At 32.2% G+C, this 27,158-nt stretch overlaps 3 protein-coding genes across 3 annotated transcripts; 2 read left to right on the forward strand and 1 right to left on the reverse strand.

Annotated features, from left to right (window-relative positions):
• The first annotated feature begins 4,443 nt into the window (after positions 1 to 4,443).
• On the forward strand, positions 4,444 to 5,642 carry LOC132738823 (uncharacterized). Its single transcript, XM_060726428.1, has 2 exons — positions 4,444 to 4,666; positions 5,350 to 5,642. The coding sequence occupies exons 1-2, from the start codon at positions 4,504 to 4,506 to the stop codon at positions 5,631 to 5,633; spliced, it is 447 nt and encodes a 148-aa protein (XP_060582411.1). The 5' UTR covers positions 4,444 to 4,503; the 3' UTR covers positions 5,634 to 5,642.
• A 6,230-nt stretch (positions 5,643 to 11,872) lies between these two features.
• On the forward strand, positions 11,873 to 22,608 carry LOC132738824 (cartilage intermediate layer protein 1-like). Its single transcript, XM_060726429.1, has 10 exons — positions 11,873 to 12,032; positions 12,124 to 12,669; positions 13,096 to 13,275; positions 13,455 to 13,631; positions 15,001 to 15,318; positions 15,543 to 15,651; positions 15,900 to 16,051; positions 16,488 to 18,226; positions 18,549 to 18,799; positions 22,234 to 22,608. The coding sequence occupies exons 1-10, from the start codon at positions 11,963 to 11,965 to the stop codon at positions 22,469 to 22,471; spliced, it is 3,780 nt and encodes a 1,259-aa protein (XP_060582412.1). The 5' UTR covers positions 11,873 to 11,962; the 3' UTR covers positions 22,472 to 22,608.
• Positions 22,609 to 23,243: 635 nt separating this feature from the next.
• Positions 23,244 to 25,300, reverse strand: LOC132738825 (uncharacterized). Its single transcript, XM_060726430.1, has 4 exons — positions 25,149 to 25,300; positions 24,393 to 25,021; positions 23,925 to 24,163; positions 23,244 to 23,659 (listed from the first exon to the last, which is right to left on the reverse strand). Exons 1-4 carry the CDS (start codon positions 25,192 to 25,194, stop codon positions 23,407 to 23,409), a joined length of 1,167 nt encoding a protein of 388 aa, XP_060582413.1. The 5' UTR covers positions 25,195 to 25,300; the 3' UTR covers positions 23,244 to 23,406.
• Positions 25,301 to 27,158: the final 1,858 nt, after the last annotated feature.

The following is a 27,158-nucleotide window of genomic DNA, read 5'->3' on the forward strand; positions in this document are numbered from 1 at the left end:
TAAATCAATTTAACTGCCATCATTTACACGTGATTCAAACAAAAGAAACTGATGAAAATAAATTTGATTAGTTTTATACTTGGTAAATGGTCAAAGGCATAATGTTGCTTGTTAAAATAAAGTTTTTATTATAAAAAAGGGTAATTGCAGGATTACCTGTATACTCTAAATAAAACTATAAAAATGACTGTAACTAAATTTAGGGTTCCAATACTTGCACATATAGCAATTACAAGCGTTGTTACTTGTATGTTGATTGTCATAGAGGGAATGGTTGTAGGTCGTATACTACTCAATAGCCTAGAAGATATTGAAGCTTTAGTAGAAGTGGTGGTTAGCGATGTTATAAATGTTGATGTTGTCAGTGATGAAGTGGGTTTAGATATGGTAACGGGTGTGGAAACTGTAAACATTTTGGTTGAAATTGAAGTTGTTGGTTTTCTGGTGGTTTTGTTACTTGTTGATGGGGCAAAGGCTGGGGAAATTGTAGATTTCATTGCAGTTGTATAACTTGTTGATGTAGATTCTGTTGAAGATAATGTACTAGTTGTTATTAAAATGGTTACAAGAGGAACATCGTTTTTAACTAGAAATTATTATCACAAAAGTAATGTTACAATAGAAGTGCATGATTCATCACATCATCACCCATGTAAACTTGTGAAATTCAATTCTAAAACTTGGGTTTAACTTGATTCTATCAATAGGCTGGTATTTTGTGCAATAAATTAAAATAGTTAAGATATAAACGATAGATGTTTCTTACTCTTATTCATTCATATTCTTTTTTGCATCGATCAAAGTTATAATTATGACAATGAATTGTCGCTAAGGTAATAAAAGACGTACTGAAGCAATATCGTATGTCACAACTAGCCAACCTTCTCAGTTCAAAAACAAAGAAAGTATTACAGTTTCTAACTGCTATCATATTTCTCTGATTACAACAAGAACCCATTTTTATGCAGATTGCTACGTGAGTCGTCCCATCATTGTATGTTGGAAGAGTGCCTGTAATTATAAAATGGAATATATTCAAGTTGGATGGAAAATATGTCAAATAAACTTAAAGATTAGAAAGGTTGGAAAATAATTCTCGTATCTGAAACCTTATCTCACTTTTGTTGATCTTTAAAAGTATATAACTATATATCATATTTAGTTTCGAAAATGATATAGTTTCTATTTTGCGTTCTGGCAGTTTTCAGAATATGGCTTTATTGGGCAGAAATATTTTGTTTTGAGAAAATTATAGTGACGAAGACACAATGCCACTTGTTTTAGCTTTGTTACGTGTACAACAAATTCTTACAAATTCATCACAACTTTATTTTCATAACAAAAATAATCGAAAGTTATAAAACATTATTTCACAGAGGAAATAGCATATTCTTTCATGTGGATAATTGTGTCTTCCTAAACTCATAAAGTAATAGGCTATTTTACCATCTATCCAAACCTGGCCTGACCCTCCACAAGTTGATGCTGATTTACAATCAGTATGCATCGTGCCAGCTGCGTTACTTGTAAATCTGTACCAGGTTGGTACAGGAGAGTTTGGAAAACACACTGAATTAGAAAAATCATTTTGGAGATCTGTGTCCGATACATTTTGATATGTTGAGCATGGACCAGTCTCTGCCTTAACCTTATCTGAAAAGAAAATAGAGAAAAAAAAAATTTGGTTAAATTGCTTTCCACTGATGATTTTTTTTTCCACATGTATTTAAATTCATTTTTTTAAAAATTACTTTAAAATGCATACCAAAATAAGAAAAAGAATAAAAGAAGAAACAAGTAGAAAATAAAATGTTAAAAATAATAAATAAAAAAAGATAAGATTTAATAAATATACAAAGATTGAGTTGGAAAGTATTTTATAGTAAGTTGTTATAATTTATTATTTAAAATTTAACTAGGAACTGATTGATAAAATGATATTGTTTTTTTTCATTAATTTATACCAAAAAATTTAATTATTCATGTAAGTTTTTTCGGTTTTTTAACAATGAAAATTAATTAATGACGAAATATTTATGATTCCTGTTTTATGAATTACTTAAATATAGCTTTATGGGGAAAGAAACGAAAAAAAAACCAGTTTTAAAAATATCAAACGTTTGTGCTGTAAAAATTTTTTATGTTTTTTTTTTTTACTTTTATAATTTTTAAAAGAAAAAAATTATAAAAATTAAGGAGTAAAAGTTAAAATTGTTAAAATTTTGAAAACAAAAAAACAAACCTAAAAAAAAAAAAAAACAACAAAACTTTCCCACACCAAAACATTAACGGCAATTAAAAAAATAAAAAAAAAATTAAAACAAAAAACTAAATAAACAACCCTTTTTAAAACCCCCCAACCCAACCAATAAAAAAAAAACTTTTTTAAAAACCCCCACACCAAAAAGGAAAATACACAAAACAAAAATTTTTTTTTTTTAAAAAAAAAAAAAATTTTTTTTTCTTCCCAACAAAAAAAAAAGACAAAAAAAAAAAATAAAAAAAACCCCCAAAAAAAAAAACAAAAAAAAGAAAATTTATTTAAAAAACAAATGGGAACAATTAAAACAAAAAAAACACATAAAAAAACAACAAAAAAAAAAAAGTTTTTCCAATTAAAAAAAAAAAAAAATAAAAATTAAAAAAAACATTTTTTAAAAAAAGACCAAAAAAAAAACAAACAAAAAAAAAAGAAAAAAAAAAAAAAACAAAAATTTTTAGAAACAAACAAAACCAGTTAAAACCAAAACCAAAACCTTTTTAACCCCCAAAAAAAAAAATTTTTTAAACAAAAAAAAATTAAAATTTAAAGGGAAAAGTTACAAAAAAACACTTTAAAAAAACAATTTTTTAATTTCATCTTTTTTTTAAAAAAAAACATTTTCCCGAAGTTCCCCGCAGGTTAAGGGATTAGGTTATTTACTTAAAACATGAGGCACGCCCAATTTTCAAAAGGATAAAGTTATGAGTTAAACTCAAACATGCAAAGAAAAAGTTAAACATTTCTCTAAAGTCAATGTTTTCGTTTAAAACATAAATGAATAATTCGAGATAAAATGAATTGAACCGCAAATAGTTCTTTATTACAATATTGAATAGTTTGTTGTGTTTTTTTGTTTCATTTAAACAAAAACAAAATAAAACAAGATTACACCAAAAATCATGATGGTTGAGGAATGGTAAATTGAGCAACATTCTGCTTACCCATCAGTAGTATAAGAACAACAATACAAAAATAATACAGCATCAAAGATTGACGACCCCAAAACTTCAATTTTAAAGAATTACATGGCATGTAAGATGACTCTGTTAGATATTAGATTGGCGAAATTGGAAATTTGGAAAAACAAATATGAAGACATACAACACATGCATTTTGGAAATTAAGATTGACAAATGTCTAACAAGACCAAATAATTCTTTAAAATAAATACATATATGAATAAATGTTATCATATCTAGTTTGATATAAAAATCTCTCAGTATGTAAATAAACATAAAATAAAAATGTTTTAAAGGAAAACTTCGGGTATCTGGGTTCAAAGTAACCCCCTCAGTTGTACATTAAATTTTCAACGCAATATGTAATTCTTGAAACCGATAATAAATCTTATATTTCAATAGTAAAGAACAATCGAGTGTCCAATATAAAAAAACTTGTCATATGTGTGCCTATTTGACAAAAAAGTCAGTGAAGTAAACGAGTCTTTTAGCTATTTATATATACACTTTCATTATCAGTCATATCAGTAGATATAGTGAAAGGTAGTCGCAATTATTTAATATGTTTTATATTTCTATAACAAGCTTTGAAACATAAAAGAAATTATCTGAAATTATGTAGTAAGAATAAACTTTCGAATTTATCAAGCAAACAACTTAACTGTTATTTGAAATTATTTGAAACATACGTCAAATCACCTTTAATCTTTGAATATTATCAATCAAATATTGGCACAAATAATATTTGATAATAGTAACTTCTGATGTTTATCAAAAGAATAAAGAAACTTTCATCATAATTATCCACAATGTTGCACTTCATTTGGATATTAGCATATTTGTATGGTAATTTAAGAAAAGTTAAACATATTATTTGATAAAATAAAATTAATCTACATGTAATAAACTCTTTAAAAAATATCTGCTGAAAATCTCGGTATTAAAAAAAGTGTTTGTTTATAGGAAAAAACACCAAAAATATTGTTCTTCTTAAATATATTTGGTGTTATAATTTATATTTTATTTGGTGACAAGGGCATTTATGATAATTTAGTATAAGAATGATTATACATTTAATTTGACAAACTCGGCAGGTCAAAAGAATTTATCATGTTATATCATGGATTAACATTATTTTTTGTAACGAATTATTTGTCATTGAATATTAGATGGTCATTTAGCAATTAGATTAATGGATAAGTTCATTTCCCAATAGGATATGTTAAAAGTGAAGTGAATCCATGCATTGAATACCAAACAGTCAATGACACATTGATCGACATGGATCGAGATGGTACATGTGGAAGTGGGCCGTGCAAACCGTTCCCAGAAAGTTCTATACCTTCTTGGTACAGAATAAATGGGACTTTAATAGGCAATGCTGTGGCATTGGAAATTCCAGGCTCTTCTTCGTGTGGTGGAATTACAAATATATGGATAAATGGTATATACTTAACAAATAAATTATTTATTTTCTCAATAAATTATATTTAAATAATTGTCTTTGTCTAGAATATTGACTGTCATTACCTTATGCCGTCTTTTGCCACCATTCTTAAAAGGAATAGTACGCGTTTGATTTGTCATATTAAGAATGAAATTAATTATTTGTTTAAAATATGAGCATTTTGTGTATCGTGTACCCTGGCTTTATTTGTTTCAAAACAAGCAGTAAATACTATTTTTTGTAAAGATACACTATGCTCAAATATCATATTTTAAGATATTTATAATTGCTACACAATCTGTTTGTAAATATAAAATAAACATAATTTAACTGCACACAAAGTAGATATGTTGTGTTTAAAATTCTAAAACACTATAGATCTAGGTGGTTACAATATAACTATATAATGTCATTAAAAAAACTGGATTTTTTTTAAGAAAAGAACAATTTAGCTTGACCTATAATAGAACGCAGCTTCCAATACATAATTTATTCATTCTTTTTTTTCAAATTGGACATATTCGGTAAGAATTACATAGATTTTAATAAATTTATGTGATACAAATAATTTACGCAAAGATGAACATAGTATATCTTTAAGTAAACATGTGTCCGTGATTTTGTTAAATTTTGATTGATGATCAGATGTAAGACTATTCACAACACCTTTCTTATCAAAGATCACCTACCTGGACAGAACGATGGGATCAAAGGTGTAATTGCTTGTGGAAGTACCAGTAAAGGATGCTGTACAATACGTAATAGAATTCGCGTAAGAAATTGTAAATACTTCTATGTTTTTGAATTCGGTCGGCTATCACGACGTGATGCTAAATACTGCTTCAGTGAGTTCATATGTAAATTATTGTCATTGTTAATATTTTATACCCATGTCGACAATTTGAAAAACAAAATACATATATGTGTTGCAGACCATGCTTTGGGTAGAGCGGGTGTTATATAAAACGTATACATCTGCTTCACGACAGATACGGTCCTGTGATAAACGATTTATAACATAACACAAATATATCACTAGTATGCATTTGTATATATATCAATATCAGCGAACTACACAATTGACAAGAAATACAATTATCATGTTTCAGATAGATACACATTATTACCTGTACTCATATAAAGATTAATATACAAAATGTTCAGGACAAAAAGGCTATGTTAATGTTTCGGCTGAGAATTGAAAGTCGTCATGATTGGTTACTGATTAATTAGTAATAAAGAAGAGATTAATCGGAGAAAGTGAAGTAAAGGACGGACTGAAAGAAAGACAAAGATGAATTTTCCTAAATACAATTATGACTACTATACAGACTGACTACTTCATTAGGGTGTTCGAAACATACGCTCGTACTTTATGTTAATCAAAGGACAAACATGATTTAATAAACACTGTGAATAAATTGAGTGTCTGCTATCTAGGATATGTTTAGGCATACCTGAAATGAAAGCAAATATATTTTAGCACTTTGTACGCTATAATATACGAGGTATGATCAAAACGTTCTCGACCCCATATACTTCTATCCAGTACACTAACATTGACACACGGTAAATCGATACCGATATCTTATTGAAGATTACTGACCGAGCTGCACGCGGTTTTAAATAGATTAAGTAATATAAGACACACGTTGATCAGTAGAGGTGTGTGTCATTTAGACCTCATGGATATACTTGGGAAGGAGTCACCTTCCTATAGCTCTGTAAAACATGGACTGATGTATTTAAGAGGGACAGGGAGAGAATTTGAGACAATGAGCGGTCGGGGCAGCCAAAAGAGGCCACCAACGATGAAACTGTCGAAGCTGTGCACGATCTGGTCATGTGCAACAGAAAGCGAGACCTGCGAAGCATTGCTAGGGACGTGGGTATAAGCGTTGGTTCAGTTGCTTCAGTTCAGGCAATTCTGACCTATGTCTATGGCATGTCAAAGGTTTACGCTAGATGGGTCCCCATACAGTTGATTGACGACCAGAAACAACCAGACTTGACATTTCAAGATATATTTTGTCTCGCTATGAGGATGAACTTGATTTTATCTATCGGATCGTAACTCAGGATGAAACACGGATCCATCACTTCGATCTAGAATTAAAAAACAGAGCATGCAGTAAAGGCACCCTGGCTCATCCCTCCTAAGAAATTCCAGAAGATGCCATCAGCAGGGAAGATGATGGCTTCCTTTTTTTGGGATAGTCACGGGATAATCATGATTATCTTGAGCAAGGTCGAACTATAAACGGTACTACTATGCAAACAAAATGAGATGTCTGCGTCAAGAAATCGCGCGGAAAAAGAGGGACAAACTTACTCAAGGCGTTCTGCTCCTGCACGACAATGCGCCAGCTCAAACATCCTAAGTTGCGAAAGCTGCTGCAACTGACTGCGGTATTGAAACTGTTCCCCATCCCCAATATTCTTCGAACTTGGCCCCCTGTTACTTCTACCTGTTTCCGAAACTGAAAATCAAGCTTCGTGGTAGACGTTTTGGAAGCAATGAAGGTGCCATGGATGCGGTCAATGAACTATTTGTGGACCAAAATAGAGAAATCTATTTTGAAGGCTTAAACAAAACAAGTTGGAGTACAGGTGGGCAAAGTGCATTAATGTAGAGGGCTATTATATTGAAAAGTAAGACCATAAGCTGGGTTCTTTGAGTACATCAGGCCAAGAACGTTTTGATCAATCCTCGTATGTATCTATCAATAGTAATTGCCTTTACAAAAAAGAAAAGATTTGTTATTCATAATGAACAGTTTAACAGGAAATCGTTAAGATAAACTAAACATCTTTGTTTTAGATATTCAGAAAATCATTTGTTGTTAGTACATAGCCATTATTGCATTCACTTATCTGATTTAGAAAACATAGCTTACGTTTAAACAAATGATTTAACACTACCTATATTTCGTACGCCATATTTAATTTAAGATGGTTTTTCACAAACATTTAGCATACTGTAAACACTTATTTTTCGCAAGAACCTTATTTCGCGAATTTGAGGCAAAATGTCCAAAATAATTATTTCGCGTCAACAAGAATTCGCGTCTTCTCGAAAATTGTGAAACCGGAAACCCGATGTCATTCGGATATTTTCTGTCCTGTCCTAAACTTTGCGTCGTTTAGTGTGCGACGAATGCATTTATATCTGTATCGATTTTTCTGAATTATTGTTAAGTGAAACCGTCTGTCTAAAAATATGTCAATAAAGTTTGATAATTATTTGATATATGTTCACTGTGTTTGTCATGTATTGTCCCTGATTATATTCCGTGCCTCTAGCATTGTTACTAGTAATACAAGTATTGAATGTTTCGCATTACGTTCTGGTCTGCCGTACTTCTGTGATGTCTAGTAAAAATAGAACTACGTTCTTTAAGAGGGCGTCTGTGACTGACAGCGGACTGCCCGTACCAGAGACACCGGCGATGACTTTAGCCAATAATTTTTAGTGCAAGTCACAGTTACCTTCCTTGACACAGGTAATATGCAGCGAAGAAGTTTGTTTCCAATTCCTCAATATTAACAAATTATTACAGGTAAATTAATGTATTTAATTTATTTTATTTTATATAATTTATTTTATTATTATTAAATTTCATTGGTTTCTTTGTTACGTAAGCTTTACCGTTTATTTGTATTTTAACTTTATCTATTTGATTATCTCTGTATTATTGCAGATATGACTGCCAATGGTTTAGAAACAGAGTTACATAGAAGGGAAACATCAGTAGTAATCTCAACATCCGCTGAATTAACAACATTGCCAACTACCTCTTCAGTTCTATTTACTACAAAAGAACATCTGGCGTCAAAAAGTATATATACAACAACATCATCTTCTGGTTTATTTACCACTTGAGAACCAGTGACGTTAACAAGTACAACAACAATATCGAGTTCGTCTGCATCGTCTAAATCATACAGTTCACCTGTCTTAACAGTTATGCCTGATTCCATGTCAACGACAGACCAAAGTACACAAGAAATTTCTAGTGAATATCAATCTTGAACAATCGAAGTCACTACTGTCTCGACTAGTAATAATTATTTTTACACAATTTATAACCATTGATTGTTAAATTTTACTAAAAAGACTTCAAAAAAACCCGCTAAAATTTGTATGAAGAAATTTTGTATCTTCTACATAATTTCTATATTTTATATATTTTTTTTAAATTCCAGACGGAACGTCAGTTATAGAAAGAAGAGGGAAGCTAGATTGCAAATACGATTCTTTTCCACTTCTAAAGAGTACAATTTATAAGACTGATGTTTCAATGAAGCTGTTCACTGTAAACAACATGTTAAACCGGAATATAAAAAGAATTATCAAAAGAAGAACTATGAACTCATTGAAAAATTATTTTCTACAAAAGTTTGCAGCATATGCAGTAATCAATTTAAAAATATAGGATATAATATGACTATAAATTTTTCCACAAGAATTAATATCATTTAATTTTTTTGACAGTCAGAATTCAAATCGTATGTCTTATTCTATATTGAGCACACATAAACATAATCAAAAATAAAGCGAAACTATTATTGTTCAAAATAATTTGTGGAACAGTATATTTATAGATTGTTATGTTCCTGGAATTTTAAAAATATATCGAAACCTTATTCAAATGTATAAACTAAAATTCAGTTTTAACTTGATCTGTAAAAACCGGTTTATCATTGCAAACACGGTTGATATATGATAATTGACAGTACAAAATCATTTAAAAACGTTTAAACGAATTATGTTTCGTTAATAGAATTAAAAAAAAAATCCCCACCACTCTGACATTTCAAATACCCTGGATTACATAGTCCCTTTGTGCTGCGTCTGGGTTAATTAAGTTATTTTTCCTACTTTTGAGGTAGTTAGAGTGTTTTTGCAGTGTGGCCTGAGGCACTGTCCAGAGGCAACCATATATTTCCTTTGTCATCGGCACCAAGAAACAGCATAGATACAGTTTTGTCCAGGAATGGCTTTAGAAGTAGTCTGAGGTGGTGACATAGGTTCATCTTTGAATAATTGCCATTATCTAAAACAATCATGCGTTGAGAATCATATCGCACAGATGTCATGCCAAACATAGTTGAACATGTCGGTGGCGTTAAACCAATAAAAGACGAAGAAACTGAATAATAACCATAGCTTCCAACTAGAAAAAAACATCTTCCTTTGACGTCACGGCGTTCTTTTATTTGCCAGTGCATGGCCTTTGGCAGAGTTTCAAGACCGAACGTCTGAGTAATAAGGGTAGTGTTTAGTTGATAGATATTAGATTACCTGTCAAATAACATGACTGACGGTTTAAAAATACTACATTCAACTTAGAGGTCATTTCAGGTTGCGTTGACGGACTGGCATTATTGTCACTATTTGATTACTTGGGTGTTTATGTGCTTTCATGTCCTCATATACTTATAACCCAGACTTGAATTTCCAGACACAAAGAAATTGCATGGTTGTTGATTTACAAGCGAGTTGAAACTATTTTTTAAAATCAATTTCAGCTATTACCAAAGAGTTTACGACAAAACCTCTAGGTTAATCAGTGCAACAAAGGTATATGACTTTGTATACATTTAACTTTTAAGAACACCACCTGATCATGTTTTCTTGTTCTAAAGATTCTCCGTAATTTTAATCGATAGTTCATGAAAACAAACGCTATCATAAGAGAGCGGACGAAATATTTCAAAATGCTGTGAATAATCAAGAACAGTAACTCGGGAGTACTTGAATAGCTCTAGAATGACACTGATTATCAACCTTGTTTGTCCGTTATTCTGTATTTTATAGGAACAGATGCTTATTTTAATTGAATTACTATGCCTGTTAATTTAAAATCCAAGTAAATTAGAGCCTGCACTATTAAAAAAATATATGTTGGACGATCTTGTAAAGGTTTCTATTGTTGTTTCTCAAGCAAATGCTTAAGTCTTGTTAATCAAAGGGCTTAACCTTTAGCATACCATCCAAATTGGGGTGAGTTTGATATTGTCAATTTGAAAAATAAACACATCAATTCATCAAGTTGACTGCACTATCTGGATAGTTAACTGTTACTTATTCATACATTTACAATTTAAAGATTTCAAAACGTCATTTAAGAAAAAAAAAAAAAAAACAAAAAAAAAACCTTAGATAAAAAACTTCCACGAAAACTTCTTTTTCATATCAAATTCTTAGAGTTTAAAGGTAACAATGGATTAATTCTATTTTTGTATCCTAAATCACAGCGCATGCACCTAGGATAACGTGCATTTTAACTGTTCTAGTGGGGTATGAAACGATTGACCTTGCGCTGGGACATTGCAGATAAAAACGTTTAATTTAAGAATATGCGCGTGACATGTTATCAGTCTGTTCAAGTGTATATAATGTCCTCTAAATATCATTGTAAATGAAAAATACAAAAAATCAAATAGAGATCAATGCTTTCATCAAAACATTGTGTTAGAGCGTGTTTATGTCACTGAAACAGATACCAAATATAAAGAATGAAATAACGTTCATCATCTTAATAATATTATGGTTTTAAATACATGTTATACTTACAAATATTTGTTTTCCTTGTTTTCATGTTACTATGTTCATCTTGTCGTTTATTGCAGTTTTCATTAAAAAATACGTTAGACTTAATTTCGGTTTTGTTTCTTTAGATTGTACACAGTCGTAGCTTGATTGAATGATATTGTGAAAGCAGATTTTTTTGTTTATAATGACAATTTAATACAAATATTTTTACAGGTAAAAGATATGAAGTACACTAACAGTTAAACATTATAAAATATATGAAACGATTTAAGATGTATTCATATACAAAATAAATTACTTTTTAATTCAATAGTTTCACATAGAAAAAACAACAAAAAACATTCAAACTTTTATCTAAAAGTCAATATATGTGAGAAAAGTAAAAAATAATGGAAATAAAACAAAATCTTCATTAAACTCTTTCAACCACTTTTTTATTTTCTCAAAATTGAATGAATAATTTTTCCATGAATAGGGCCTATATTTTTTCTCTCAAAGATTGCTGATCTCATGAGTTTCTGGAGTACACATACTGGGAAAAACACAAAAAAATATCAATGCGGTTATCTGAATGCCCGATATCTTGACATTTTGTGTCACTTCACAAAAGTTAAATTGGATTTATATAAGATTTATCAACAGCCCGATCGGGGTTAAAACTTCCTCTTTTGTAAAAGCTCCTCCTATATATAAGAGAGCCCGTCACTTCATCGCCAAACACACATCCATTTAAAATGGATGTCAAAACATCGCTTGCATGTTTACTTTCTTTGACACTTTTTGGATTGGTATATTCGCAGAATGGTAAGTACTTAATTTATTTTACGACCTTTGAATGCATTTTAATAAAATTGAAAATTTATTGTTTGCCATAATGTGTTTTTCTCAATTTAAGACCAACCACAAATGGATGTTGTTTTGCTCATGGATTCATCTGATAGCCATCGGTCTCAAAACTTTGACAATGAGAAGAAGTTTGCTTTAGAATTCGTTAGGCAGATTTTTAACAAATACACACAGATCAGTCTTTACACATTCGGCTCCAGTGCTTACAGTCAATTCACATTAGACGCCTATAATGACATTCAACTCATGAAGCAAGCAATAACGTACATGTGGTACAGCACAGGGGATGGGGATGTTCCTACTGCTGTCGAATACACAATCAAGAATGGCTTTTCAAAGTCTGCTGGCGGCCGGGAATGCGTCCCAAAAGCATTAGTTATTCTGACTCACTCGCCTATCGGCGAACAAGAAGCCTTAAGAATTAGCATTTTGCTAAAAACAGAACGAATACGATGTTTTATTCTTAACATGGCTGGAAACTCAGCGAATGCAAATTTTATCAAAATAACGGATGCCTCTACAAGAACAATACCAATTACTGATTTCAACGCATTGGAGTCATCTGCGACCACAATAACGAGTCTTGTTAAAGCAGGTACTATCTAACTGTAATTTGTTTGATTCGTTTAATTATAATGCTGGTATCAAAACTGTAAACACAAGTTTACATCAACGGAGAAGACATCGTGCATAACCGGATGAAAATACGCTTACATGCGCCGTGGGTGCGTTCATTATAATATGCGTAATACAGGGGGCCATGTAAATATAGCTGACTATAATGACAGCCTGGTAAATTGTATAACTAATTGTAACCATCATCTACGAGTTTCATAGTTTGATTACCTTAGCAAAATATGTAACTATAAGAACATACTTGGAACAGATATAGTTTTTTTAACATGTTTTCTTCTGGTTTTCGTTTAATTTTACTCTAAGATATCTCATATACTCTTGAGTATTAAACGTTCTTTAATGTTGTTATTTGTATTATTTTATACTCAATATCTTTCCATTCAAGATCTCCCGAGTACTGGGTGTGGAAGGTTTTCCGATTGGGGAAATTGGACAACATGCAGTGTTACATGCGATATTGGCCTGGAATTCCGTTCAAGACACTGCATAAAATTGGAAGATACAGATAAAGACTGTGATGGACAACTTACGGAAGAGTCAGTTTGTATCATGCCAAACTGTACAGGTAAGTGTTAGATAATCTACGAAGATCAACACATTTTGTTTATTTTTTAGAGCTAGAGATATATTAAATATAATAACTTTACATAAACAATCTTATTTTTGAAAAGTGACTCCTTATCAGTAACTTGTCACCTAATAGCAATTGATTGAATATGTTAATCAACATCTGTTACTTTCAAGAACCTGTCAATGGCGCATGGTCTGATTGGGTACATTGGGGACCCTGTACAAAAACTTGTCAGAATGGAACGCAAAGGCGAACAAGACAATGTGACCGGCCACATCCAAGGAATGGGGGAAAGAGCTGCCCTGGAGTACGAATTCAGACAAGACCCTGTGCAGAATGGAAATGTCCAGGTTTGGTTTGGATATATTTTATATAAATTTGCCTATTCAATAAATGGATGTCTCAGACTATGTACTTGAATGATGTCATGAACTTATTTTTAGGTTTTCGTCTAACACACAATGAGTTGCATATGTAACGTGTCCGTGCTTCTGTCTTATAATTTATGTAGCGTTTGAACTATGCAACATTATATAGCTTTGGCTATTATAATATATATAATTTTTCTCAGGCTACTTTGCCTTATGATTGGTAATAAATTATTCTCAAATGATTTAAATAATAGTAAAAATCAATGGGAATTAATAAAGATACGATGTTTGCAATATAGTTCAAAGTTTCCTCAAACAGTTTACTTTATAAAGTCAACGTCTTCTATTTAAAACACAACCAATGGGAAATACTATATCACTCTTATAGTTAGCTTTCTATAAATGTTTCCTAGTTATTTTACACATCAACCTATAAGAACTACTTTATATTCTATATGTTCAGCCTTTCATTAATCTCAACAGCGACCCGTAAAACTAAAAAATAACTAAAATTAAACCCTGAACACAAAGCGCAATGCTTTAATGTTAAGATATCAGAACGCAATGATCTAAATATCTGAGCCAATCTTATTATGTTGTATTTACGGCACAAAGTCCCCAGTATTATATTAATTAGCTGATATTACTTATTTATTTGTCTGACCTTCCTAGACGACGTCTCAGCTGCAACTCCTCAAGTCTGTCTGCGTCTCTGCTTTTATATTAATACAAGAACCACGTGATCTTTTATAACCAATGAAAATCAATCTACATATCTTACTGTATTCTGATTGGCTGGCTAAGAACTATTCTTGCTCAAACAGCGTCTACAAGTTTAATGATTAACTTGCTTGACAAGTGAAAAAAAAACTATTACTTACAAAAAATAATCATATTTTTTATTAGCTTCATTAAAAAACTAATTCTAATTAAGTCTCTAAAAGATCTATAAACAAATCACAATGTATCAAGCGAATACTATTTACCTACGTTTCATATACGTTTGTTTTCAACCATACAAAAAGGTTTTCTAAAACAAAAGGAAAAAATTATGTTAATTAATATATGTATCATGCTATTTTCGTCACACATAACAATAAAATAAAACGTAAATGTTATTTTCTTGTATGACATTGTGTTACTTGAAATGCAAAAGTATTTCAGGAATTTCTCATGACAAAGCCATATTGCTTCACTATAGTGTCATTGTATATGAAACAACATTGAACATAGCATTTGTTAACATTTGATTTCATCCATGAATCAACAATAGTGTTGCTACAAATGCTGTGTGACTTTAAGACTAAAAGTGTCATACCAAATCAATACGTCTGTTCCTTTTTTTTAGATTGCAACAAGGCTTGCCCAGCCGGTGCGCATATTTCTAAATCATGTGATGCATGTGAATGCTCAAGTGTAACGCTATATGGACAAATAATGGATACTACGAAACATGCCGTCGAAGGGGCAGAGATATTTCTAGAGTCGAGCAAGTATAAACCAATCGCAAAAACAGACAGGTTTGGAATTTTCAGCAAGACAGGCATATGCATTTTAAACGAAAATATTTACATACAAGCTCCAACATGTGAAAGTAAACATTTTGCACCAAAGGAACTGAATGCTACGCATTGGACACTGATAAATGCGACGCTTGAGAAATACAGTAAGCATCTTACTTGGTACATTTCAATGTACAACTAAATATTATTTCATTAAATAGAAGTGTGAATCTTCAAGATGTTCATATTACTTTATGTATCTTTTCTACAAAATCTTGTATCAACAAAATTGTATTAAAATGTAGTTTATATTTCATATATTTATTTATATCTCATTGTCACACTTTAATACTTGTAAGGCATTGTCTGTATGCCCTTATAATTACAGTACCTCCAGTTATCACGGTTCAGCCGCATGATAAAGTTCGGATGGTTGGGCAGAGTTTAAGTCTTTGCTGTGCAGCTGATGGGAAGCCTGTCCCATCTGCTTTCAAATGGTACTTTACAATTCATTTATATTATAATTATGACATGCATGCATTCAGTCATACGTATATGTAAGCCATCGCTATAAGTGATAATTGATTTTACAAATTCAAGTATTTCGTAAAGAAATGAAATTCAATCAATGGTAGTTCATATAAATGGTTTATAAAATGATATGCCCATAAGATTTTTTTTTACATATTTTATGAAGTTGAATAACAATTCACCAGCCTTTATAATAGTATGGTATCTTTATAAGGTTCAAAAATGGAATAGAACTGGAAAATTTAGGTACAAATGGAACCCTGAAATTATCATCTGTTCAAAAGTCTAACAGTGGATCCTATCATTGCTATACCGAGACAGAAGCAGGAGTGACTTTATCGGAGGATGTTCAAGTTGAAGTATATGGTAATCATATAACGTTTTGTATATTATTCCAAATGTGTTTTTTATCTTATAAAGTTATTGTAATCTTTGTTTATTTCAAGTATTCCGTTTGAAATAGTAAAATAGTGTGTACCAAATATCAACAAACAACAAAAGTAAGATTCAAACTTGCATTTAAATGTTTTAAACAAATTGATTTAGCTTGAAGGGTATTTTTGTAAGTGCATGCTAGGATAAATAAAGTTTTTTTACTATGATAAAACTATGCTTATTGATATTCATAAACTTTCATCTCTTATTCAAACTCATATAAAATACATTTTCTTTGAATATGTATTCGATTCTGTGCATACATCATATTTTTGTTTTGTTTAATATGTCAGAATCACAGATTCTATATATACAGAAACTATGTTTATTTTAAAACTTCATATTTCACAAAGAATAACCTCTATAGATTTTAAGGAAGATACGTGTGGAGCCCCACATTCAAAGTTACAGGAGCTTCCACATGGATGTTACCTAACAAGTGACACAAGCAGAAACAACACAATCAACGTTGGAGACTGTGGCAAAGCATTATGTATAAAATCGTCTTTGCATGATAATGGATCTTGCAGTGATTACTGGCCACATCACTGTTGCAACGCTAAAGACGTAGATGTCGTTGACATCACATGTGATGGATTTAGCTACAAAACTACGAAAATAAAATCGTGTGAGTGCAAACCATGCGTTTTTAAAACCACTGTTACGGGACGAGCTTTTGGTAGGCAGAATGGTACAGAAATTCCTTTTAGAATTGGGCAAATTCTTATCAATGGAAACATTGCAACCACCACAAATGCTGCAGGATTTTTTAAATTCGATGTACCTAAAGGAATAAAGCGTGTTGTAGCTACTTTTCATGACAAAGTATTTAAAAAATTCATGGACACCACAAAAATAATCCAGGTTAAAGAAGGAGGGGAAACATTTTCCACAATAGTCATTCCACTACGTCCACAACCTATCTCGTTCCACACTGAAAACGGCACTGAAATACATCTAGGGACAGGTCCATCTGGGATGCCCCCAGCAGGACAACTGTCGATTCCTACAAATGCCATCGTCACGCCAGATGGACAGCCTTTTAATGGTACTGCTAAAACGATACTGCATTTTATGGATCCGAGGAATAGGGATGATATTGAATCTGCAAATGGAGACTTTGAAAGCGAATCGCCTGGAGGGGATAAAGTTCCTTTAAAGACTTATGGAATGTTCCAGTTGGGTATTGAAGATGACAAAGGAAAAGAACTTAAAGTCAATAAACCTTTGAAATTTACACTTGATGCAAGTCAATTTAACATTGAACATGATGAAAATGGAGATCCTGATTTATCATTATGGGATTATGACAACAATAAAGGCGTTTGGGTAGAAACAGCCAAGATGAAATATAAACAACAATCTAATACCAGAAGGCAGCTTCTTGAAGCTGTAAGCATTGAAGCTTTCTTCCATCCGCCAAGGATTCCAGATCTGAAGTTCAACGATGTTCAGTATGAACGAGTTTGGACAGGACGGTATACTAATTGCGACCACAGTGTCAAAATATATGAGAATGTCGTACGAAGAACACCAAAAGCGGGGATATGTTACGCAAGCATATCAGTTTATACAGATATGAACCTTAAAGAAGCATATACGGGTGGGGACATTGAAATTAAAGCATATGTCAAAGAGTTAGACAACTCCTCATATATTGGTGCAAATAAAGCGACATATTTGAGAAAGGGGCACACTTGCCTTCAAGTGTTTTGCGATAAATTGGTATATATACATGTTGTAAGAAATGGTAAAGAAAGATTTTATGCCGCCAATCACCACCTACCATACCCGGGATATATAAGAGACACAAATGACAATGAAATACTTTTTGAGTCAAGAGATTTAGGGAGATCGATAGATTGCAGTATGTACCCACCTGGTACAGTGTGTGAAGGTCCGATGTATCAAAAGGTCAGTGGAGGAAGATGTAACAGAGTAGGCATAAATGATCAGACGTTCCAATTTAAGTTTGCACCATTCACAAAAGCCCCAGAGCATAATTATGTTGCCGGTGAAGGCGTATATGATAAGAAACTTTCTTGGTACCCTGTTTCACCTGCGAAATCAACATTTAGGTCTTGTTTCATGAAAGTACGAGTTGATGTAAGTAGCATTTCATTTACCTAATAATAATGCAAGTTCATATAACCAGTATTGAAATACTAGTATTCAAGTGTTATAAATACATTACAAAATCATGTTTATCTCAACTTTTGTAGGTGTATACATATTCGGATACACGCATTGAATGGTCATATTCGATATCTTATGCGTTAAGCTTTTTTTTAGCTTAGAGTCTTCTTAAAGCTCATTACATTATTTCTAGAGATATTTGTTCGTCACCAATACATATGGGATTGTTTAATGACAAACTACTTAAAGAATGAATATGAAATGAACAAAAATTGTATTGTTTTATTTTCAGATAGTTGATACATTTGATATACGATTTTTTGCAAAGAGTCATTTAAAAGACGTAAACGGCGATGAATTTGGATCATACTCTACAGGGCCAACCCCTGATCCTAGAAAAACGGATCTGACTGTAAGGGGAGCTTGTATCGAATTTCGATGCCCGGGATACATCAAAGACGGCAATAAAGAAATATTTGACCTGGATACAGCAATAGAAGTTCGTATGGTCACTTCAAATGGAAACTTGCGATGTAAAATCAGGTCAGTCTAAGTAATCTAAAGCATAAAAAATGCCTTATTGTATTTTATTTCTGATCATTATTGCGATGGTTTTAATATCAGAGTTCAGTGTACAATCATAGACAGTGATAATATGATGTTATGTGTTTTCTGTTATTTGTTTTATTAATATACCAATGTAAAATCTTAGGGTTCATGAAGTCAAGGTTTTACAATAATTGAGAAACATGGTAGAAGACGGGTAGTCAATGCTTTTCTTTAGACTATTTTATAAACATGTGTACTTGTGGTGTTTGACGTTATATGAGTAAAAAACATTGCTTTTCCTGGGCGGACCTACTAACGATTAAGGTATAAACTTGTTAAAATCAAATTTGTTAAGACTAACTTCTCGTTCCTCAGTTAAAATCTGAATGACAAGATGACTTTTATTTTTACGTTATCTATATGACAGAAAATGAGAATTATCTTATAATTACTTAATCACGCTATCAGCTTTATATTAATAAGTCAAATATGATATTTTGTTTCATTTTAACTTTTCTACGCCAAAGCGTTTAGCAATCACATTTACACATCTACGTATATGTTGCGATTCCTTTTCATGTAATGATTGAATAATTTCCTCATGATTATCTAAAGTTTATCCACACACTGCCAGTTTTCAATCACAACCACTTTTCAATCACCCCTAGAATTTTTAGCTCACCTGAGCAATGCTCAGGGTGAGCTATTGTGATCGCCCTGTGTCCGTCGTCCGTCGTCGTGCGTCGTGCGTCGTCAACTTTTAACATAAACAACATCTCCTCTGAAACCAATGACTGCACATCCACCAAACTTTACAGAAATGATCCTTGGGTGGTCCCTTTCAAAGTTGTTTAAATGGTTCCGGTCTGTTGCATATGTAGGTCACAGGGCCAGAAAAGGATTTAAAAAAACACAAAATTAAAAAATCTTCTTGTCTGAAAGTACATGGGCCAGAGCTTTGATTTTTGGTATATGGTATCATCTATGGGTCCTCTACCAAAGTTGTTCAAATTTTGTCCCTAGTGTCAACATTGGCCCGCCCCGGGGGGTCATAGGTTTTTCCTTATATGTCTATAGGTAAATCTAAAAAATCTTCTTCTCTGATTTGGCAAAGGCTACAGATTAGATATTTGGCATGAAACATTGTGTAGTAGACCTCTATCAAGATTGTTCAAATAATGGCCCTAGGGTCAAAATTGGCCCCGCCCTGGGGGGTCATTGATTTTCATTACATACATATAGTGAAAACTTGAAAAATCTTCTGGTCTGAAACTAAATGGCCTAGAGCTTTGATTTTTGGTATATGGTATCATCTATGGGTCCTCTACCAAAGTTGTTCAAATTTTGTCCCTAGTGTCAAAATTGGCCCCGCCCCGGGGGGTCATAGGTTTTTCCTTATATGTATATAGTAAAATCTAAAAAATCTTCTTCTCTGATTTGGCAAAGGCTACAGATTAGATATTTGGCATGAAACATTGTGTAGTAGACCTTTATCAAGATTGTTCAAATAATGGCTCTATGGTCAAAATTGGCCCCGCCCCGGGAGGTCATTGATTTTCATTACATACATATAGTGAAAACTTGAAAAATCTTCTGGTCTGAAAGTAAATGGCCTAGAGCTTTGACATTTGGTCTATGGTAGGTCCAATACCAAAGTTGTACAAATTTTGTCCCTAGTGTCAAAATTGGCCCCGCCCCGGGGGGGGGTCATAGGTTTTTCTAATATGTATATAGTAAAACATAAAAAAATCTTCTTCTCTGAATTGGCAAAGGCTACAGGTAAGATATTTGGCATGAAACATTGTGTGGTAGACCTCTACCAAGATTGTTCAAATAATGGCCCTCGGGTCAAAATTGGCCCCGCCCTCGGGGGGTCATTGATTTTCATTATATACATATAGTGAAAACTTGAAAAATCTTCTCGTCTGAAAGTAAATGGCCTAGAGCTTTGATATTTGGTCTATGGTATCATCTATAGGTCCAAAACCAAAGTTGTTCAAATTTTGTTCCTAGAATTAAAATCAGCCCCGCCCTGGGGGTCATTGATTTTCCCTATATGTATATAGTAAAAACATTAAAAAAATCTTCTTTTAAAGAACCCAAAGAGCTAGAGCTAATATATTTAGCATAAAACATCTTCTAATGGGTGTCTACCAAATTTGTTCAAATAAAAGCCCTGGGGTCAAAATTGGCCCCGCCCCAGGGCGTCATTGATTTTCCCTATATGCATATAGTAAAAACTTAAAAAAATTATTTTAAAGAATGCAAAGAGCTAGAGCTAAGATATTTAGCATGAAACATCTACCATGTTCGTTCAAATAAGAGCCCTGGGGTCAAAATTGGCCCCGCCCCGGGGGTCATTCATTAGCTCGACATTTTTTTTTTAGATATATACATAAATATATATATATATACATATATTCACACATACCTACACTTACGGGGCCTATTTACATGTATAAGACCGAGTTGAGTGGCATTATTTCATGCAGTCAGTTTTTATATATGCCACTATGTAGGCATATAATGACATTTCCAAACAACAGAACTAAGGGGTACTATGTTATATATATCAACTATATATTTAATTTTACAATAGGTGAAAACATATTGACTAATAACATAAAACCCCATTAAAAATATATACATTTGTGGGACATATACCATTTACTACTAAAACCAGCCTACGGGCACTATTTTAGAAGGGTAGCCTACACCCCCATACATCATTTTAAACATGCTAGAGTTGCGGGGCCTTATGTATGCCCCACATTAAATATAAACCCCACAAGTATGGTCTCAAATAGACATATAGACAAATATACAGTCACATTCCTCCATTTACAGGGCATCGGTCTATTTGATGCAAATTGAAATGTACATCCATACCCCAATTGTGACAGCTTTACCACTGCAAATAAATATCTAGATTGAAAAACGGCATTATAATTAGGTTAAAATTGTTTATTACCATTTATCTGAAGTTGAGTTTGTCAAAATTTCTCCAAAATACAGAACTAATGATATTTTAACATTGTATGCCATTTTTTATGTGGTACAGTTTATATTTTGTTAACTGATTGAAAAGTGGTTGTGAAATTTTGAAGAACAGGAAAATGGGTCAGTAATGATTTGTCCTCGATTCATAGTAATAATTCAAGTAAAATTTTAAAAAGTTGGTGCATTTATTAGCTGAAATGATAATATTTGCAGAATTGAAAGAGATTTTTTTTATATATAATTTCACTGTCAGTTATTGTTGAAAAATCTGTTAGCTGATCGGAAAGAGGCAGTACGGGGATATTACCAATTTTTCAGTGACGATTAACATTTTTGTAGAATTTTTAACGATTTCAATGGCTACAAAATAAATCTGATAACAAATATTTAATCACTTTTACCATACATTCGTACATTTTATTTTTCAGTAAAACGAATTCGTTGATAAACATAACGCATATCACAGATGCAACAAAAGGAGACATTGGTTTCACATTTAATGCAAAGGCAGGGATAAATTATGGATCCAGATATGGTATTTTCATTAGCGACAGTCCCCCAAAACAAGTGGAACAATTCTGTGAAAGTGGATTCGATCGTGGTCCAAATGTCAAGGGCTTAATGGATCCGACACAAAGCACAGCTGTCGAATTTGACTGCACATAAGATTTGGGAAACATTTGCCCGTCAATCTGACATTTTAAACAAATATTACAGGACAAAAAATTAGATAAGACCAAAAGTAGTTTTTGTTTTATACCTTATCATCTACGTAATAATCAGATATATATTCTTTAAATTATGATGTTGTGTTGTTTTATTTCTTTGATTGTATTCAATATATGTACCACATTGAATTAATGCTTTAAAATGGTTTTTTGAAAAATGTGTGGCTTATAGAGAGATATTTTTATTCAAATTCAATGATTCATTTATGCACAAATGCTTTTTTGCTTTCTTGTGATCGTTACTATGCATACTCCCTTACATATAAGTTTTTACGGAACACGCACTCAACTTGCTCGCTATAACGTGAATTTTTACCAAATTTATATTATTTCACTTCGTATGGTTTGAACTACATTGTACTTTCAATTAACAGTAACAACGAATTATTTCATTCTTTTGACATTATTGTCATTCTTCCCTGTTTTCACTCTCTCATTGTTATGAATGAGGCAATAAAATCAAACCATTTCAACTCGGATTCAAATAGAACATATTGTAATATGTTTAGAGGCCCACATGTTGGTGGTTCTAATGCAAGAAAAGGCACCTGAGGTTTTTCTCCGCCAATAAAGCTGGAATGTCGCCATTTGACCAATACTGTGTCGGTGGGATATAAAACCCACCCAAACATCAAACACACAAACAACAGGTCCACAAGATTATGAAAAATGATACATTTCAACCATGTTGATAGAATTCAGGATATACGTAATTGGTTAACATCAGATTTATTGTTAGGCAGCTGAAATGGTTAAAACATGTGTATACATCACTCAATATTCGTTTACTTATTTAGTAAAACTCTTAGAAAAGTTATTACGATAAAATAATTTAAAGAATATTCAATATATGTGTTTTCTTCCTTTTTATCTTTATTTACCAAGAACAAAAGAACATTGTTGGTCCTGTTGACAATCATATTCAAATGCATATCCTACATTTACATTCATTGCATACTCAGAGCCTAGAAATTCACGACCAGTGAAGCATTTTGCACGTGCAACACGCGGATCTTGGTTAATGTAGATTCCCTTTTCGGAGCCGTATTTGTCTGTGCTGGTCATTGCTAATACCGTGTTGAATTTTGTGCGTTCAACTTTGAAGATATTTCCTGATTGAATGTTGCTGAAAGGAATAGCGATAAGTTATTCATGTCAATTGATAAGTATGATACCGTAACACATTCTTTAAGATGTTTGAATTTATTGAAATAAAATGGAGAACACTGTTTAAAGCAAATGGTGTGCCCGGCCTCCGTTGATTTTTGTACTACATTAATCTAACTAAATAGTTAAATGATAAATATATAAAGTAAATTGCAATGTAATAAAACTCTGTATACTTTACATAATTCTTCTCAAATAGATCTACAACAAAATTAGGAAAGTACCTGATGCAGCATCCGTTGGGATGTCCTGGGACCTGGATATTTCCTTCGATATAGGTAGACATTTCAACACCATCCAATATGCCAACAGCCGGGCATCTGAACTCTACACAAGCTGCCTTATCCGTGTAATCAGCAGCATTAACGTCGTATTTTGGCCCAGTTTCAAATAAGCCATACACCGTTCCATTTGCATTGTCAAGTCTGCTGTATGCACTTATTTTGACTTGCGTTGAGAGGGTCTGAAATGCAATAAAATACGATAGTAGAAATCATTTTCATAATCGTATAGTTCAGAGAATGGTTATAACCGGAAACAAAATATTATTCGAACGGATAAGCCATTTAAATGTACAAATGTTTATTATAATTCTACATTGCATATTTTGAGTTTGAAGTAAATGTGTAAAACAAAAGAATAACGAATACAATTTGGCATTAATTGTAAAACAGAATTGATTTTTAACCAACCTTTATTTTAATTTTAAAAAAGCATGATTGTCTGTTGCCCGTCATACCATATCTCCAAGCATTTTCAAACTTCGGATCAGAAGGATCATCTGGGTTAGTAGGTGGGGGAAGTGTCGACAACAGTCTGTCGGGAATAGCAATGTAAGAAAATACAAAATGATAATCGCTTGTTAAAGCTGCGTTGCATTTTCCTTTTTCTTTTGTACTGTAAACGGGACCGGACCTACCGGCTACTGTTCCCCATGCATATGCATAAAATAATATCACTTCATTATTTGTTTCAAATTTTACACTAAATCCTCTCGGAATATTTCTCTGTTGCATCGTTTTATTAAGTGCAGAAATTCGAACAGAATTTTTCTCTACAAAAATGCGAATTGCTTTATGGCAGAGAACCGGAATACAAACATGACCGTTAATATCCGTTAGCCTGTCGGCGTAGTAAACTTTACCAGAATCATTTGTTAACGCTATAACTGTAGCATTTAACAGTCCAAATTGAAAGGACGAGGAGTTATGGACGACAACGTCAACGTAGCACTGGCCGTAGTCATTGACCTTTTCTTGGAGTTTCTCGGCTGTAATCGTCGTGCTGGCCAACGTAAAGTTGCGTTGTTGTGCATCGCAACCTGACATTAAAACAATACAGTTAATTTTAAATACACAGTCATAAAAAATTTAAAATATAATGCTATCAATAGTCAATTAGAATTAATATGAGACAATGGACTTTCTTTCAAATGAATAAAATCATACCTTTCCAAATTATCATATACATAAAAATGTGGATAATAGCTTGCATGTTTTATGAATTTATCTTGCAACTAAATTTGTTATGTAATTTTGCTTCGTTAATTTTGGAGATAAGGGTCAGTGTTGTAGTTAGCGGGAGGTCCTGCATGTGTGAATAACTATTCAAAACTTTTCTTTCTAAATACATGTACTGTTATTATAAGACCATATATATATACATATAGAAATATTGACATAAGAGATTATAAAATAGCAGCTAATAAAACTCTGCTTATTTTTTTTATCTGGATAGTTATAATGACACTGCTCCTAAATTAACAATGATCTAGTCCGCTTTTAACTAGTATTGCCTTCATATTTACGCTGACCTGTTTTAGTCCTAGTTGAACGTGGCGATAAGATCAACAGGTAAAATGTACCGGATGTCCTGAATGTAGAAAACAAATCAGAATTTTTATTCAATTTTTTTCTTTAATCAAACGCTACTATTTTTAATTGTTCTTTTAGATCTTTTCTTTTTATAAAATAAATCAGTTATATGGAACATGCTCTTAGATTAAAAGTCTTCAGCATCAATGAGACCATGTTTAAAAACATTTTTGGAATGACTTCAACATTGTTGTCTAGCAAACTTTCCTAGACTCACTTCTTACATTGGCAGTTAAAATAAGTTTGAAATATTAACCTTATATGTTATCTATAAAAAACTGTCAATTTAAATCGTAATCATAGACGAAATGTATTTGCTTTTTTTCTTCAAAAAATCCGTTTTTCCACCGGGTACATTTGTCAAGGGTTATCTACGGAAGAGCATTAGTGCCAGATAGATAGATAGATATTTATTCAGGTTAAAACACACATACATGTATACATAAAACAAACACTTAAGCATTTTATATAAAACTGATGACACAATTGTAATAAAATATTTCGGAAGTTTGTCAAACATAAATATCACAGACGGCTCATTAAATAATAAAATATTATAACTAAAAACAAAATCTAAAACTCTTTCTTTCCTATGATTAGATATCAATTTACTAGTTTAATAAAAGGTGACGACGTAAGTGGAAACATGTATAGAGTAGTGTGCAATAACCTCGGATTGCCCATGAAAGCCCGAAGGCTTATTTCCAATGGGGTCCTTGGATATATACTTACTATAATATACAATATAAAACACAAAAACATTGAAATGTTGTTATGCCAAGTGTATGTTTTTTATTAACTCGAAATTTCGAGTTACTAACTCGAAATTTCGACTTATTTATCTCGAAATTTCGAGTAACTAACTCGAAATTTCGAGTAACTAACTCGAAATTTCGACTTACTAACTCGAAATTTCGACTTACTAACCCGAAATTTCGAGTTACTTATCTCGATATTTCGAGTTACTAACTCGAAATTTCGACTTACTAACCCGAAATTTCGACTTATTAACTCGAAATTTCGACATACTAACTCGAAATTTCGAGTTACTTATCTCGAAATTTCGACTTAATAACTCGAAATTTCGACTTAGTAACACGAAATTTCGACTTACATTGCACAACTTTAGTGTGTAGCTGTTGCACATTGATAGAGCACCTTTAAAATTTATTTGACAGAGCAATTTAAAAGGGTCAAATTGTCCATATGTTTCGCTTATTGTGGAGGGGGGGGGGGTGTGTAAAATCACACTTTCCACATATCCGTGTAAACCGGATGTTTCTTTTTCTTAAGCACACATAAAACCATCATGTGGAGAAACAACAAGTCCAAAACCTACCCTATTGTAAACTGTGCAATATCATGTGTTAAATAAGTTTTAAATGGCGTGTATACGCCAGTTAGTCTGTCACGTTTCTTTATACTAATAATGTTTTTGTAACATTATTCATTTTTTACTAATACTTTGATTCATATTGTGTTGATAAAAGTTGATAAAAGTGGAACTTGTTGTTATATATATGATTGGAATAATATAAAGCATCCGATTTTACAAGAAATATAGTCAGTCCAACAATTTTGACA

This window comes from Ruditapes philippinarum, unplaced genomic scaffold, assembly GCF_026571515.1.
Source record: "Ruditapes philippinarum isolate M1 unplaced genomic scaffold, ASM2657151v2 ctg15607_1_1_1_1, whole genome shotgun sequence".
NCBI lineage: Eukaryota > Metazoa > Mollusca > Bivalvia > Venerida > Veneridae > Ruditapes > Ruditapes philippinarum.